Here is a 17,496-nt window from a genome sequence, read left to right as displayed (position 1 = left end):
TGTACAATAACATGAAATGGTCCAATGGTTATGACATTTCCCAAATGATATTTGTTGACTATTAAGAGACAGCAAGATACCTAATGCCATGCAATGACAGCATCTAATGCTCAGACATGTGTATAGCCGAGATAACTTTCTTCCAATCTTTCTATAGAAGGTCAAACATGTTTTGGCGATTTTCATAAACTTTTTGACAAATCAATTTGCACATATCTAGTGCTACAGTATAATCAAAAACAACACACAATAACTATTTGCTTGAAAATAGTCAGTTGCTTTATATGATGTCAGCCGCTTCCTCACATCGTCAGTGCACTTTTAGGTGGGTTATCTTTTCTTCAACAACATGAACCAATATTTAGTGTATTCATACAGTAAGACAATAACTATATTAATTTGCTTGCATATATTGTAATAAGATGCATTTTAATCAAATATGTTTTCTCAAAATGCTATATGTGCCAAATGTCTAGGTTTAAAATCTAGTGGCCCCTGGCTTCAAATCCAAAATGCAAAATCCCTTCTGGGTATTTGATAGCAGGTTGGTTTTCTGGTACCATTTTCCTTCTGAAATAGCTCTAAATTTAAAGTGTCCAGGATGTAAGCTGTCATTTGCTTTTTTTGTTTGTTTTGTGTTCAAAGCCACATACACACACAGGCCCCATCACAGGCGCATATGTCCTGTTGTGTGATAAGGACCTTTTCACAATCTTTGTATCATATTGATTTAGTTTGTCTTTTGAAGGGTAGACATTATAATATCAGTTACCTCTGCTTTGCCTAACAAAATACAAAAATAAAAACATTTGTGAATGTTCAGGTGCAATTTGGCTGCTGTTGCATGGTTGCAATATTGGTGTTAACTGAGGTTCTACGACCCCCGCCCCACCCCCCATCCCCGACCCTTAAGTACAGCTTTTGAGCTCCTTCAACAGCACTGTAAATGCTGACAGGAATCATCAAGGAACCTTGTTTATGTGTTCAAAATTATAGTGCTCAGTAGGAAACAATTCCACAGCAATATCTCAATGTGTGTCACTAAATCCAAATATGGAATACAGGTTTATTTATTACATAAAACATCATTGTTCTATTTGGTAACAACTTTCCTCATCAGATGTTGTTTGGTATTTTTCTGTGGCTTCAGTAAAATGATGTAGCATTTTGGAGCAAATAAGCAAAGCAGTAGGCCAAAACTAGATGCTAGAATTGCAAATATCTCCACAGCTACAGTGAACTTTCCAGGTGAGGTGACATAAGCTGGTACAAAGGCGAGCCACACTGCACAGAAGATCAGCATGCTGAAGGTGATGTATTTGGCCTCATTAAAATTGCCTGGCAACTTCCTGGCCAGAAAGGCCAGAATAAAACACAGTGAAGCCAGGAGACCAATGTATCCCAGAACACACCAGAAGGCCTGTTCAGAACCCACACTACACTCCAAGATTATTCTGGACCGGTGGTACTGACTGTTTTTGTTTGGGAAAGGGGGAGCAGTGATCAGCCATACTGCACAGATTATCACTTGTATAAAGGTGCAGGCAGAGATGATGAATCTCTGCTGTTTGGGTCCCAGCCATTTCATGAGGTTGTTTCCAGGCCTGGTGGCTGTAAAGGCAGCCAGCACCACCAGAGTCTTCCCCAGGATACAGGAGATGCAGAGTGAGAAAGTGATGCTGAAGGCAGTATGGCGCAGCATGCAGGACCATGATGTAGGCTCTCCAATGAACACCAGCGCACACAGGAAACACAGAGTCAGAGAGAGCAGGATGAAGAAGCTCAGCTCTGAGTTGTTGACTTTGACAATTGGAGTGTTCCTGTGGTAGAGGAATACTGCCAAAACAGCAACGGTGAGGCAGGCTCCCACTACAGCTATCACAGTCAGGGTCAGTCCCATTGCATCATGGGAAAGGTACTCAATCGCTTTGGGTATGCATTCAGTTCTGGCTGCATTAGACCAGTAATCTTCAGGACAAGATGTGCAATCTATTGAATCTGAAGAGAAAGAGGCAAAAACAAATATAATTTTGATGAAAAAATATAGTTTTGCAATATTTTTAATCTAAAGTAAGAGAAGAGTATGAGCTACAAAAAATGTTGTGGAGATGAAAACTGCAAATAGTTGTACAGATCAAAACTACAGAGGGAGATTTAGTATGATCAGTGCAACTCTCACCTGTCTTATTACTGATCTTGCCATCGTCACATGGTACACAGTCAAAGCAGCACAGAGGCTCCCCACGACGGACAGCCTTCCGGCTTCCTGGAGTACAGCTCTCACTGCACACAGACACCAACACCTGCATGAGACAAAACACAGCCAGATATCACTGAAAATACATTAATTTTTCATGTGAATGTCCCTCCAGACCTGTACCTGTCTATTAGCTGATATACCCAGGTGTATCATACCATATTCTGACAAGGAAATGGACAGAGTAAGATTTACCAATAAAAAGAATGTTAGAAGAAAGCCACAATGTCTATTTGTTTAGTATACAAGAATGGCTCAGTAAAGTCACTGCTTATATATGTGTCTGTCTGTGTGTGTGTGTGCCCTGTGGAAATATGGTAATTCTAGAGTGAATTGGGTTATTTTTACACATTTTTATAAGTGTATGAACCAGATTTAAAACATCAAATAACCTACACCAGTCAAATGGAAGAATTTGTCACATTAATTGGTTAGCCTAAGGTTTGGCCTATGTCTCTGACTATTTTTTTCCTAATTTCCTAGTGTCATAATAACTTCCTTGACTATCATTGGCACAACTCTGCTCCCCATGTTGGCAGACATCAATAACAGACTCTAAATTCAGTCAAATGCCTAGAATCAAGACTAAATACTGAAAGCTCTCTTGTACTTGCATAATCTACCTGAATTACAGAAGCAATTGAACACACCTGACTAATCAGAAACACCTATGTAGCCATGTGTCCCAAACATTATAGTGCCCTGAAATGGGGGGACTATGAATGAAAGATGCTGTAATTTCTACAAGGTAAAGCGAAGATGTATAAAATACCCTTCAATAAAAACAGAGAATCTGCACTTTAAGCACATGTGAATTGTTTAATTACAAATCTAAAACTGTCAAGTACAGACCCAAATAAAATTTAAAAATGTTTTTCTTCCCAAACATTATGCAGCGCACTATATGCGTGAGAGTGAAATATGTGTAGTTTTTTCATAGTTGTGATATACTGTACACACTGTTTGTGGCTTGCCTCGGTCTGATGGCCTGTCCATACGATTGCATCCTGGATGAAGAGCTCCTTCCCAGCATTCTGTGCTCCATCATACCGACCAATGGTCTTAAACTCAATCTTCCCAGCTGTGCCTCTTTGCCAATTGATCAGATCATATGATGGAATTGAATCCCCCTTAACATCAAAGGCAACTTCTTCTCCAGAAATGGTGAAAGAAACCTCTTGAAGATATTGCTGGAGCTTTTACATGATGAAACAGTGATTAAAAATACATTTAATGGATAAAAGTAATAGTGTAATGCTCACTGTCATGTAGGAAGAGAGCCTCATCACCTTAGTGTACATATTAGGGGTGCACTGATCCTTCGGCCATGGATCGGAACACGCGATCGGTGACTAGCAGCTTTATTTTTATTGTGGCCAATCTGTATTCCGGTTTTATGATGTAAGAAATGAGACACATTCCATGTGCAAGCTGCATTGGAATGCTGCTGCTATGTCTTTTCCAAAATGTCAGCTGCCTGGAAACAATACAGTGTGTGAAGCAGACATTAAAAGCCTGTTTTTTCCAACCTGGGACATATTTTCGTAAATTTTTCAGCAATCCTGACGGTTCCGATAACATTTTACATAAGCGCTTCATTATCAAATTTTGACTTTTTAGACATTTTTTTCTCTATGCCAGTAGCTTCACCATGCTGTGTATGGGGCAAATCAAGATAGGCTACATGTACTTTCAAGCAAGTTCATTAAGCAAGTTCAGTTCATCTAAACCTGTTATTGGGAAGTGAAAATAAATGTGAATGTTGAAATTTATTTGTTGATATTAAAAATAATTCCATCTGGACAGAATTGACTGTAAGCTACACTAGGCTATGAGCACAAAATGAAATTTTGCTCTGTGTATACCGTTTCTAATGAATCGTGTCGGCCATTAAAGTGAAAAGGCTCAACAACATCCTTGTTATGGTTTGATGAATAATTAATGACCTATAAAACGATATCCCAAAACCAAAATTAGACCTGTTATACATGGTTAGAAAGCTTATGCTCTCACCTACTGAATAAACAAATTCTCAAACAAGCCAGACTGTACTAAAAAGGGCAACAACGCCGTCAACAAAACATCTGCAGCAGCTTCTGGTCCGGTCTTACTCCAGAAAAAGACGTCAGCTTGTAATACCACACATGTTGCTTTGGGTGTTCTCGAACTTTGTAGTACAAACTGGCTTGATCTACACTTCATCGATCCAACAGGTGATAGAATAAGCTTTCTAACTATGTATAATATGTCAAATTTTACTTTTGTAACACCGTTTAATATCCCAGCGTATAGGAAACTTTGTTCTCATTAGAGCTGCATTACGCATTCAGTCTTGTAGCAGGGAAAACAAAGCTTTCTCACCCCAACGCGTTTGCTAAAGTACACAACTCCACTTGCATGTTGTTGATGCACCCCTTGCTGCAACAGAAGCTAGTAGTACTGGCTACCAGCTGATACTTATTCACAGAAGCTGTATTTAAAATGAATTAAAATGCAACTATTTTAAGACATATTTCTCGCCTCATTTTCGTTCTTGGAAATTTGGCTCGGCTAACACGTAATAGGCTACTCTGTCTATGAGTTGGTCTCAGAGATAACAGATTAGACTCTGAATTACAGCCCAATTAAATGTTTTTAGTTGTGTGGTTAAAATGAGCTCAAATTTGCGCTAAATCATACGTCAATCAAATTAATCTCCCTTGCCCTGTCTTGCTTTTTTTAAATGGTGCGATCACGCAGTGTAGACGTAGGGTTTTTCCAAGACCGTCTGAATATGTCAGCTAGCTGTATGATTCGTCGTCACTCGTCACCGCATACCGCAAGTAAAACACTGAGATCTCAAGTTTTGATGAAAGGATAATTTAGCTCTGAATATATGTGTCACAAATAAACTTGTTGCCGTGATGTTATAGCATGTACACAATACTCTGTCTCTGCTTATACTACAGAAACTGTTCGCTCTGTTCAGCACAAAGTCGACTTTGCGTTGGCGGCAACCACACTTCACAATTTCTGCAGGAATTGTCTAGTTTATAATTAATATATATAATTAATTAAAAAAAAAAATTAATATAATTTTTTTTTTTTTTAACTAAACAGTGCTTTGAATTCTGTATCCAGCAGCACTGTAACCGATGATTATAGTAGAAAAATGTAACTGTAAATGTCTTGAAAATCACGACAAAGAAAAATTCATGCACGACTTCTCATGCAAATTAGTATAGGTAAATACATGGAGCATTAACAGTATTGACGGGCTACAGTACCTACAGTACCTACATTTCTACAGAGAGTGGTCTCTCTCAAATAAAAATAAAATGCACAAGACGCTCAAAAAAACATATAACTGATTATCTGAAGCAGAATTTGCATTCTTTTTAATGTGAACTCTTACGTGCCATGGGTGAATGTTTGTGGCATCAGCACATGAGGAGTTATGGAAGGGCCCTTTCCCAGGCTTACAGCTGATGAGGTTGTGCAGGGAGTGAGCAATGGCGTACACAGCTTTGTACACATTGTAGGAAACACGAGGGCTGGAGGTGTTCAGGTAGGCAGATTGGTGCTCCTTCAGGGGCTCCAGCCCTGAACAGGGGGGCAGCTGGGAGGAGGCCTGGGTCCTGCTGCTGGAGGGGTAGAGAGAGCAACCATACAAGGCACCCCACAGCTCGTGTACCAGGGGGTTACTGGGGTATCTCAATGGGTCCACACTCATCAGGTAGTCTCTGAGACCTGCAACCTTTCCCTGCCGAATGGCAAACCCAATGGTGCCACCTAGAAATGGGTAGAACTCACTGCCTGTGAATAGTGAGGCTGTTACCCAGGCTTCACTGGCAATCCACTGGATCCCTGTGATATTCTGATCCATGTATTCTTGAAAGAAGGGATAGAGCTCCCCTTCACCAGCAAAGCTGATAACCACTCTTGCAGTGGAGCGATTCATTACATCAAGGATTTCAAGTACTCTTTTTTGATTGTACACTTTAGGTATTATTTCATGGTATGCTAAGCACACACCTGTGTTTTTAAATTCCTTCAATAGTCCCTGCACAGCAAATCTTGCATAGTCATCATCTTCAGTGACCAACCCAACCCACATCCAGCCAAATTTTTGCAGAAGATGAGCAATGGCTTTAACCTGATAGTCATCACTAGGAACAACTCTAAAAAATGTTGGGAATTCTCTTCGGTTACTGAAACAGGAACAGGTTGAAAAATAACTTATCTGAAAAATGAAGTAGAGCAAATTCACCATTTAACATACAAATATGACTTTCCGGAAAATAAAGCAATCAAACAAGTGTATTCATATCACCTAATTATAGTGAATGAATTCATAACCTCATCAGATAAACAGTAAGACTCCATTCCCCCTCCAGTTTTTTATAATATCTATTAACAAACATGGTTTAAATATGAGTGGCATGGCCCGGTCAGTTAACTATTTCATAGTATTATTTGATTCAGCAATCCATTTATTTTAATGATGAAATCTAATTTCTTATTGCAAACATGATACGCACCATTGGGATACTGAAAGGCTGTAGAGTTCTCGAGACAACGATGGACTGAGATGACCCAGAATCTCCAACCACAGCCAGGAGAGGAGATGCACCAAAACAAAGAGCAGCATGAAATTCACTTGGTCCATTTAGAACAGCCAGCACTGCCCGCTGTGCTGCCACGTGGGTTGCACATGAGTCGTATATCTTGTATCCCAGAGTGACATTAGGCAGCAGGTCCTGACTCTGGTTGATCTCCTCAACAGCCAGCCTCATGGTCTGTGCCCAGCGGAAAGATCTGGGGTCAAATCTGTGCGAAGACCAACAGCACAGTGTAACTTGGCTCTGTTGGAAAAGCAACAGTTATGTACTATTGTAAAAAACACTGAACTCACCCCTGACATCGTGGAGCAGCTGGTTTGTAAGTGAAGTTCTGGTCTGGTGGCTCAACTCTGTAATGCATGGGGAAAAGTCCTCCAATGATGAAGTCTCCATCAGCGTGGAAATTGGGCTCAAAGTTGCCCAGCAGGGAACAGGCTGGGTCAGGGCTCAAGTTAACAGGAGTGGCAACAAATAAGGGGTAACATAGAAGCCACATCACCAGAGGAGTCATCTTCGGCCAGGCTAGTCTCACACACTGCAGTGCTGAATGAGGAGCAGCTTTTTATTCTCCCATTACATTATGTTCCGTATCTCCTCAGGATCATCAGGAGACTAGATGACATCATCTTTCTGCTCATCCCATTAAAACAAGGCTGAGGTGCAGAGCTCAAATGAAACACCTTGCACAAAAATGTCCCGTAATTTCAGTAATACAGCTCTGGGAAAAATTAAGAGACCACACCATATTTTCAGAATCACGGGTACTCCACAACATTGATTGCTGAACCCTTCCTAAGTAAAGACATTATTTTTATTATTTATTAATGGTATAGACTTGTTTACTTTATATTATTCAATGTATAAGAACAATACAATACAACATAATGACAATATTGTTTGGAATTAAAATCAAATGCAGTTAAAATTTCATGAAAGAAAACCAACAGTTTCATTTTACACAGAGACAAAATCGTAAGTTGTGAACCTCTTAAATTGAAGTGATCGCTTAATTTTTCCAGAGCTGAACTGCAGAGGGTGCAATTTGCATCTTTCTGAAATGTTTGTTGAAAACCTTGTTTATATTTTTGCAAAGTAATTGGCTGCACACCACAGGTGTGCTGTGGGGATACACTGCATGCTGCAATGGGCGAGGGAGACATGCACAATGTGCAATAATAATAATGATATTAATAATAATTGCATGTTCTTTCTCCCCATATCCATGTGGGTTTCCTCCAGATAGTTTTCTCCTACAGTCCAAAGACACGCAAGGCTAATTGGAGACTTCAAATTGCCCATAGGTATGAGTGCATGAGTGAATGGGGCGTGTGTCCTGTGAGAGATCGGTGACCTTTTTTTTTTTTTTTTTTTTTGCATTTTTAAAATTATTATTCAGTAGATAAATTTACAAACAATAAGGCACTCATTACAATTATAATTTTTTTCCTTCTACAATGAACAGATGTCTCATGAGACAAAAACATACACAGACCAATTCATGATGATACATAAAAATAAAAAATAATAATAATTAAATAGAATAAAACATAAAATAATATAAATGTAATAATACAAAAAACCATAACATAAATAAATCATGAATAAAAAGGATTGATTAAGTGATCAGATCATTTTCTAGTGATACATAGAGGTCTTTAGCACATTTGGATAATCATTAAATTCAGGGACTTAACATAGAGTTGAGTTTCATTATAGTAGCACGTGAAGATGGGTGGGGTCTTTATAAATCTAGCCTTATGAATAAAGAATTTAGCTAAAATTAGCAAAACATTGACCATTAGGTCCAATTTTCTACCTTCTAATAAGACACCAAAAATAATACTATTATGACCTATAACAGGCATTGCTGTGGTTTTGCTACTTAACCATTCCATTAATTGTTTCCAGAACAACTGAGTATGAGAACATGAAACAAAGACATGCTCTGTTGTTTCAATATCACCTTTACAGAAAACACATTTGTTGGTCTCAAAGCCAAAGCTTAAACTTAAAGATTGACTGGAAGGGTAAAAATCATTCGTCAATTTGTAGTGAATTTATTTTGCTTTGGGTGGAACTGGGTATTTGAAGAACTTTCTCAATTACGTATTGGGTACTGTTCGTTGGTCAAAGATATTCAAAATATTATTTCTACAAGACTGAGCAGGGTATAAATTGTTTGTTAGAATAGACCTTGCGAACTTGTTAGAACTCTTTTAATCAAGAAAATGAATTCCATTTATCAAAGGTGTGGGGGAGAGATTGGTGACCTGTCCATGGTGTATGTCTGCCTCTCGCCCAATGCATGCTGGGATAGGCTCCAGCACCGAAGCCCCTCACATGGCCATGACCAGGAATAAGCGGGTACAGATAGTGGATGGATGGAAAAATATAATAATAATAATAATAATAATAATGCATACAATGCTGATTGAAACTATCCTCTGATCTCATTTAAAGTTAAATAATTTTAAAGAGTTCTTTACAGTTCCCTCCTCAACCACCGCAAGAACGTCAGTAGTTTCCTTAGTAGATACTTTTGATGGGGTGGTTTGGCAATAATCTACCTCATTGCATAATGCTCTTTGGAACCAAAGCAAAGTTGATGGGGTAAAATAATATATTAGACACAACTGGCCAATCTCTGTCTAAGTTACGTGCTTCTTTTATGGCATTGTAAATTCTAACTTAATGACTCTTCAGAGATCTGCACTCAATGCAGATATTTTACAAGGCGGATTTTAAGTTGACCTGGCTATGCAGCCTGAAATGTACAATAACATGAAAATGGTCCAAATGGTTATGACATTTCTCCAAATGATTATTTGTTGGACTATTTTAAAGAGACAAGCAAAGATAACCTTAATGCCAATGCAATGACAGCATCTAATGCTCGAGACATGTGTATAGCCAGAGATAACTTTCTTCCCCAATCCTTTCTATAGGAAGGTCAAACATGTTTTGGCGATTTTTCAGTAAACATATTTTGACAAATCACATTTCATGCACAATATCATAGATGCTACAGTATAATCAAATAACAACACACAAATAACTAATTTGCTTGAAAATAAGTCAGTTGCTTTATTATGATGTCAAAAATTTGCCGCTTCCCTCACATCGTCAGTGCAACTTTTAGGGTGGGGTTATCTTTTTTCTTCAACAACATGAACCAATATTTAGTTGTATTCATACAGTAAGACAAATATACTATATTAATTTGCTTGCATATATTGTAATAAGATGCAATATTTAATCAAATGTTTTCTCAAAATGCTATATGTGCCAAAATGTCTAGGTTTAAAATCTAGTGGCCCTGTGGCTTCAAAATTCCAAAATGCAAAATCCCTTCTGGGGTTATTTTGATAGCAAGTGTTTTTCTGGTACCATTTTCCTTCTGAAATAGCTCTAGAATTTAAAGTGTCACAGGATGTAAGCTGTCATTTGCTTCTTTTTTTTTGTTTGTTTTGTTGTTCACACAGCCACATACACACACAGGCACGCACATACACAGGCGCATATGTCCTGTTGTATGATAAGGACCTTTTCACAATCTTTGTATCATATTGATTTAGTTTGTCTTTTGAAGGGTAAGCATTATAATATCAGTTACCTCTGCTTTGCCTAACAAAATACAAAAATAAAAACATTTGTGAATGTTCAGGTGCAATTTGGCTGCTGTTGCATGGTTGCAATATTGGTGTTAACTGAGGTTCTACGACCCCCGCCCCACCCCCCATCCCCGACCCTTAAGTACAGCTTTTGAGCTCCTTCAACAGCACTGTAAATGCTGACAGGAATCATCAAGGAACCTTGTTGCTGTGTTCAAAATTATAGTGCTCAGTAGGAAACAATTCCACAGCAATATCTCAATATGTGTCACTAAATCCAAATATGGAATACAGGTTTATTTATTACATAAAACATCATTGTTCTATTTGGTAACAACTTTCCCCATCAGATGTTGTTTGGTATTTTTCTGTGGCTTCAGTAAAATTATGTAGCATTTTGGAGCAAATAAGCAAAGCAGTAGGCCAAAACTAGATGCTAAAATTGCAAATATCTCCACAGCTACAGTGAACTTTCCAGGTGAGCTCACATAAGCTGGTACAAAGGCAAGCCACACTGCACAGAAGATCAGCATGCTGAAGGTGATGTATTTGGCTTCATTAAAATTGCCTGGCAACTTCCTGGCCAGAAAGGCCAGAATAAAACACAGAGCAGCCAGGAGACCAATGTATCCCAGAACACCCCAGAAGGCCTGTTCAGAGCCCACGCTGCACTCCAGGATTATTCTGGACCGGTGGTACTGATTGTTTTTATTTGGGAAAGGAGGAGCAGTGATCAGCCACACTGCACAGATTATCACTTGTATAAAGGTGCAGGCAGAGATGATAAATCTCTGCTGTTTGGGTCCCAGCCATTTCATGAGGTTGTTTCCAGGCCTGGTGGCTGTAAAGGCAGCCAGCACCACCAGAGTCTTCCCCAGGATACAGGAGATGCAGAGTGAGAAAGTGATGCTGAAGGCAGTATGGCGCAGCATGCAGGACCATGATGTAGGCTCTCCAATGAACACCAGCGCACACAGGAAACACAGAGTCAGAGAGAGCAGGATGAAGAAGCTCAGCTCTGAGTTGTTGACTTTTACAATCGGAGTGTTCCTGTGGTAGAGGAATACTGCCAAAACAGCAACGGTGAGGCAGGCTCCCACTACAGCTATCACAGTCAGGGTCAGTCCCATTGCATCATGGGAGAGGTACTCAATCGCTTTGGGTATGCATTCAGTTCTGGCTGCATTGGACCAGTAATCTTCAGGACAAGATGCGCAGTCTATTGAATCTAAAGTGGAAGAGTAATAGACACCGAGGTTGTTACTTAACTTATGTTAAGTGTCACACATTAAACTATCCTAATCCCTAAAATAAAAATGCATGAATGAATACTAAATCACTGCACTAAGAAAAACTTGAAATTCAATTCAAGAAAACTGGACATGCTTATACAGGAGGTAGTACAGAGTTTAATCACAGACAAAATAATATACGAGACAAGCAAATGACGATGCAATCGCAAGACAGAAAGAAAATGATCCCCTGCTGGTTTCCATTAAAATACAACTCCCTATAAAACAGTGCCTACCCCTCACACATTGTAATGGCTTTGCTCCATCAAACAGTGGTTTCCATGCCACTGATGCCTCAGGTTTTATCGCGCAGAGATGGATGACAACTTTATCTTCATGTGACATAATCAGCTAACATTAAATAACAACCTCAACATAAGCATGGTTTTCAGTTAAAGTCAGCATTTTCAAGTCACTGAAAACTTGTACCACAATGACTAACATTAAAAATAAAAAATACAAAATAAAAGCTTGCAATATGATACAATTCATTTATATACGTTGAGTTATCGATGTGGATAATGAATGGATTATGTCCACCAGAAAGAACAGGAAGCAACAAATACACACTCAATAAATTCATATGCATATAAACAATTGCACATGTGGTAAAAGCAAACTATGTCACTATTAGCAGATGATGGTTGATAGTTGTGATGTTCATCGCAAGTGCTTTAGAAATCTCATGTTATTCTTTTTTATATATTTGCACTCAATTTACTGTCACCAAAGATGTGCAATCTTTCAGTGTATATAGCACTTAGTAAAACGAGTGGAGCCCTCACCCCTCTCCTTGCTAATCTTGCCGTCGTCACATGGTACACAATCAAAGCAGCACAGAGGCTCCCCACGACGGACAGCCTTCCTGCTTCCTGGAGCACAGCTATCACTGCACACAGACACCAACAACTGCATGAGGGAAAACACAACCAGGTGTATCTGCATAATCATTTACTTTTTCACAACAAGCTGCTCTGATATTATTGGAAATTACTGCTGATTGTTGTAAAACTAATATGTCTGTGATGTTGTCCTTAAAGTCATAGTCATGGTAGCTCACGCACATGCATTTACCTCAAGCTTTCGTTTTGGTTATTTGCAAACGTGTATTTTTCTGGAATTTTCAGGAAAATACAAATTTAAAAAACTAATAAAAAAAAAAAAAAACACCCACATTGAACAAACCAGTTGCTTGAAACTTCTGAAATACACTATACCTTCTAAAAAATCTGAAATGCGTGCATAATATATTTGAAGTATTGTTGTATATTATAGAATAAATGTGTTGATAGTAATATGGGTAAACTATGCACAGTTCACGGCTTGCCTCAGTTTGATGGCCAGTCCACATGATCCCCTCCTCCTGGATAAATAGCTCCTTCCCAATGTCCTTTGCACCATCATACAGACCCACATTGACAAACTCAATATTTCCAGCTGCTCCTCTTTGCCAATTGATCAGATCATATGACGGAATTGAATCTCCATTTGCATCAAAATCCACATCTTCTCCAGAAATAGTGAAGACAACATCTTGAAGATACTGCTGAACCTTTTACAGAAAACAGTAATAGTACACATTTAGTGAAGCAAAACATTCCTTACAAAAAAGAAATAATTATCTACTTAAGTGAAACAAATTTGAAGTGAATTACATGTCGTGTTTAATACTTTAATATATAGTATTTCCCAGCATATACCATGTTGTGTCTAATTTGATTACCAATGTACATAGCATGCAATATTACTATAGTGCCATTCATAAAGCTAAAATACAGCAAAAATCTTTTACAGTGGCTTCACACCTTTACCCAGTACCATGGGTTCTACAGGGGGTCGGTCACATATAAAATCTGAACAATATACAGAAACTCAGTCAGAATATATTTAGAAATTCTATTAGGAATTTTTTGAAAAAGTAAACAAATTTACAATGGATATTTCAATGTGAAGTCTTACCTGCCATGGTTGAATGTATGTGGCATCAGCACATGAGGAGTTATGGAAGGGCCCTTTCCCAGGCTTACAGCTGATGAGGTTGTGCAGGGAGTGAGCGATGGCGTACACGGCTTTGTACACATTGTAGGAAATACGAGGGCTGGAGGTGTTCAGGTAAGCAGAGTGCTGCTCCTGCAGGGGCTCCAGCCCTGAACAGGGGGGCAGCTGGGAGGAGGCCTGGGTCCTGCTGCTGGAGGGGTAGAGGGAGCAACCGTACAAGGCACTCCACAGCTTGTGTACCAGGGGGTTACTGGGGTACTTCAATGGGTTTACGTTCATCAGGTAGTCTCGAAGACCAGGAATCTGCCCCTGCCTGACGGCGAAACCAATGGTGCCACCTAGAAATGGGTAGAACTCACTGCCTGCGAATATTGATGCTGTTACCCAGGCTTCACTGGCAATCCACTGGATGCCAGTGATGTTCTGATCCATGTACTCTTTAAATAAGGGGTAGAGCTCACCCTCAACAGCAATGCTGATAACGACTCTTGCAGTGGAGTGCTTCATCACATCCAGGATTTCAAGGATTCCTTCACGACTGTACACTTTGGGAATCAGTTTCTGATAGGCCAAACACACACCAGTGTTCTTTACTTCCCTCAAAAGGCCCAGTAATGCAAATCTCCCATAATCATCATCTTGAGCGACAACACCAACCCAAGTCCATCTAAATCGGAGCAGGAGGCTTGCAATTGCTTTTATCTGGTAGTCGTCATTAGGAATGACTCTAAAAAATGTTGGGAATTCTTTCCTGTTGCTAAGACAGGAGCATGTTGAGAAATAACTTATCTGAAAAAGTTTTAAAAAGTATGTTATAATAAAAAAGCAATTTCAGTTATTTTTGTAACAATTTATTATTTTTCAGTTAATTTATTCCATTAGTACAAATGTAAAATGAAAATAAGAACAATTTTCTAACAGGTACTGTTCTCTTTAGTGAATCCTCTTCCTCCAGTACCACTGACTAAGCTATGTTCAAAGCAAAAAGCTCATTCTGTATATGTGGTTCTAAAATCTAAAAAGGCTACATTTCAGACAAAAAAATTCCAACAGAACCAGGAGGTGCTGGGATTTTTAGTCGATCTTCATAGAGGCAATGCATGTAACTAAACAATTTACGCAACCTATATCAGAATGAAAATTATATGAGATCTCATAGAATATATGTACCATTGGAATTCTGAAGGGCTGCAATGTTCTGGAGACAATAGTCCCAGAACTTCCAACAACAGCCAAAACAGGAGCAGTGCCAGAACACATGGCACTCTGGGCTAAACCAGGTCCATTCAGAACTGCCAGAGTTGCCCTTTGTGCTGCTACCTCTATTGAACAGGAGTCAAAGATCTTGTATCCCAGAGTGAAGTTAGGCAGCAGGTTCTGACTCTGGTTGATGTCCTCAACAGCCAGCCTCATAGTCTGTGCCCAGCGGAAAGATCTGGGGTGAAATCTGTGTGAAGACCAACAGCATAATGTGACTTGACTCTGTTGGAAAAGCAAATAGTTATTTACTATTGTCAAAAACACTGGGAACTCACCCCTGACATTGTGGAGCAGCCGGTTTGTAAGTGAAGTTCTGGTCTGGTTGCTCAACTTTGTAATGCATGGGAAAAATTCCTCCAATGATGAAGTCTCCATCAGCGTGGAAATTGGGCTCAAAATTGCCCAGCAGGGAACAGGCTGGGTCAGGGCTCGAGTTAACAGGAGTGGCAACAGATAAGGGGTAACATAGAAGCCACATCACCAGAGGAGTCATCTTTGGCCAGGCTAGTCTCACACACTGCAGTGCTGAATGAGGAGCAGCTTTTTATTCTCTCATCACATTATGTTCCGTACCTTCTCAGGATCATCAGGAGACTAGATGACATCATCTCTCTGCTCATCCCATTAAAACAAGGCTGAGGCGCAGAGCTCAAATGAAACACCTTGCACACAAATTTCCCGTAATTTCAGTAATACAGCTCTGGAAAAGAATATAGAGACCACACCATATTTTCAGAATCACAGGTACTCCACAACATTGATTGCTGAACCCTTCCTAAGTAAAGACATTATTTTTATTATTTATTTATGGTATAGACTTGTTTACTTTATATTATTCTATGTGTGAAAACAATACAATACAATATAATGACAATAATTTTGTTTGGAATTAAAATAAAGTGCAGTTAAAATTTCATGAAAGAAAACCAACAGTTTCATTTTACACAGACACATAATCGTAAGCTGTGAATCTCTTAAGTTGACCTCTTAATTGTTCCTGAGCTGAACTGCAGGGAGTGCAATTTGCACCTTTCTGAAATGTTTGCAAAAATATAAACAAGGTTTTTAACAAAGTAATTGGCTGCACACCACAGGTGTGCTGTGGGGATACACTGCATGCTGCAATGGGCGAGGGAGACATGCACAGTGTGCAATAGTAATAATAATAATAATAATTGTACGTTCTTTCTCCCCATATCCATGTGGGTTTCCTTCAGGTAGTTTTCTCCTGCAATCCAAAGAGGCTAATTGGAGACTTTAAATTGCCCATAGCTATGAGTGCATGAGTGAATGGGGCATGTGTCCTGTGACAGATTGGCCAACTGTTCATGGTGTATTTCTGCCTCTCACCCAATGCATGCTGGGATGGGCTCCAGCACCCAACCCGCTCACATGACCCTGACCAGGAATAAGCCGGTACAGATAGTGGATGGATGGAACAATAATAATAATAACAATAATAACAATGCATACAATCAAAGGTGTTACTAGGATGTCATCTTTAGGTGGGCATTTGGATTATTTGGGTGGGCAACAACGAAAATGTTGCTTTCCCTAAATAGGGTATGTAAACAAGGGCTCAGTTTAATTTTTGAGAAGTGGGGGAGGGGGGAGTACAAAAGGAATACAATGACAGCATCCAATTTTTGTAGGGGTGTCCTGGGCCATTACCCGTGAAAAAGGAAAAAAAATTAAACTTTGTAACACTAAACAAATGTTTCATTTGGTACAGTCACGCCGATTTTGATCCGAGCTGCAAAAACGATGCAATGATATTCTAAAACAGCTGTTGTGACGCGCTTGAAGTTTCGTTGCGGCGTCCGTTGCTATGCTGACGCTGCCAGCCTTGCTGCATTAATCTGCGGTGATAAAGATTCTAGACAACTGCAATTTCTCTGTTTTAACAGGTTATTTTCCAGCCTGTCTGAAACGGTGCCATGGTATTAGTAAACGGCTACACGTGTCATCTAACTTGCGAGTAGTTGGCTATCTCGCTGAATATGAATTCAATGTTTTTAACAGAAAATAACAATTAATAATGCGATTTTATCCACGGAAACGGCTATACAAAAATGTTGGCTAACTAGCTGGCTAATCACTAAACCAGTGGCCACCAAGTGAGCTGGTAACTTAAAAAAACATGCAGCTTGCAAAACGTGCAAACTCAACTGTGAAGCTATACAAGACTAATAATATAACTTATAAGAACCCGAGAAAATAATGAACAAGAATCAAAGGTATTAACAGTTTTAATTGGATTGCTGAGAGCAGCTAGCTACAAATAGGTTTTGTAGTTCACTTAACCAGTGTCTGCACCGCATGTGAAGAAGTGTCGTGGTTTGGCAATAATGTAATGGAGCAGCACTGACTAAGCACACCCACACCTTCAAAATGGCCAATAGGAAAGCAGTGCATTTTTTGATGACCAATAACAAAATTACAGAAAACTATGAACGCTCAAAAAAATAACTATAACG

General features: G+C 39.2%; 2 protein-coding genes across 2 annotated transcripts; both read right to left on the bottom strand.

The window, feature by feature from the left end:
• Nucleotides 1–913: 913 nt before the first annotated feature.
• Nucleotides 914–7,369, bottom strand: LOC135236787 (extracellular calcium-sensing receptor-like). The gene is made up of 6 exons (XM_064303318.1): nt 7,152–7,369; nt 6,778–7,066; nt 5,646–6,479; nt 3,232–3,447; nt 2,180–2,303; nt 914–1,998 (listed from the first exon to the last, which is right to left on the bottom strand). The coding sequence occupies exons 1-6, from the start codon at nt 7,367–7,369 to the stop codon at nt 1,094–1,096; spliced, it is 2,586 nt and encodes an 861-aa protein (XP_064159388.1). The 3' UTR covers nt 914–1,093.
• A 3,423-nt stretch (nt 7,370–10,792) lies between these two features.
• LOC135236786 (extracellular calcium-sensing receptor-like) lies at nt 10,793–15,512 on the bottom strand. Its single transcript, XM_064303316.1, has 6 exons — nt 15,295–15,512; nt 15,080–15,206; nt 13,721–14,548; nt 13,089–13,313; nt 12,568–12,670; nt 10,793–11,697 (listed from the first exon to the last, which is right to left on the bottom strand). The coding sequence occupies exons 1-6, from the start codon at nt 15,510–15,512 to the stop codon at nt 10,793–10,795; spliced, it is 2,406 nt and encodes an 801-aa protein (XP_064159386.1).
• Nucleotides 15,513–17,496: the final 1,984 nt, after the last annotated feature.

This window comes from Anguilla rostrata, chromosome 12 (genome assembly GCF_018555375.3).
Source record: "Anguilla rostrata isolate EN2019 chromosome 12, ASM1855537v3, whole genome shotgun sequence".
Taxonomy (NCBI): domain Eukaryota; kingdom Metazoa; phylum Chordata; class Actinopteri; order Anguilliformes; family Anguillidae; genus Anguilla; species Anguilla rostrata.
This window is presented reverse-complemented; position numbering and strand designations above follow the sequence as displayed.

What these genes read in the sequence shown, in the direction of transcription:
- LOC135236787 (XM_064303318.1), bottom strand. Translation starts at nt 7,369, where the DNA reads ATGACTCCTCTGGTGATGTGGCTTCTATGTTACCCCTTATTTGTTGCC. An exon ending in TTCACCCATGGCACGTAAGA is followed by an intron (nt 3,448 to 5,645) that starts GTTCACATTAAA and finishes TAAAAGCTCCAG; the next exon opens with CAATATCTTCAAGAGGTTTC. An exon ending in CAAGATCAGTAATAAGACAG is followed by an intron (nt 1,999 to 2,179) that starts GTGAGAGTTGCA and finishes CTTTCTCTTCAG; the next exon opens with ATTCAATAGATTGCACATCT.
- LOC135236786 (XM_064303316.1), bottom strand. Translation starts at nt 15,512, where the DNA reads ATGACTCCTCTGGTGATGTGGCTTCTATGTTACCCCTTATCTGTTGCC. An exon ending in GGACTGGCCATCAAACTGAG is followed by an intron (nt 12,671 to 13,088) that starts GCAAGCCGTGAA and finishes TCCCTCATGCAG; the next exon opens with TTGTTGGTGTCTGTGTGCAG. An exon ending in TTGTGTACCATGTGACGACG is followed by an intron (nt 11,698 to 12,567) that starts GCAAGATTAGCA and finishes CTTCCACTTTAG; the next exon opens with ATTCAATAGACTGCGCATCT.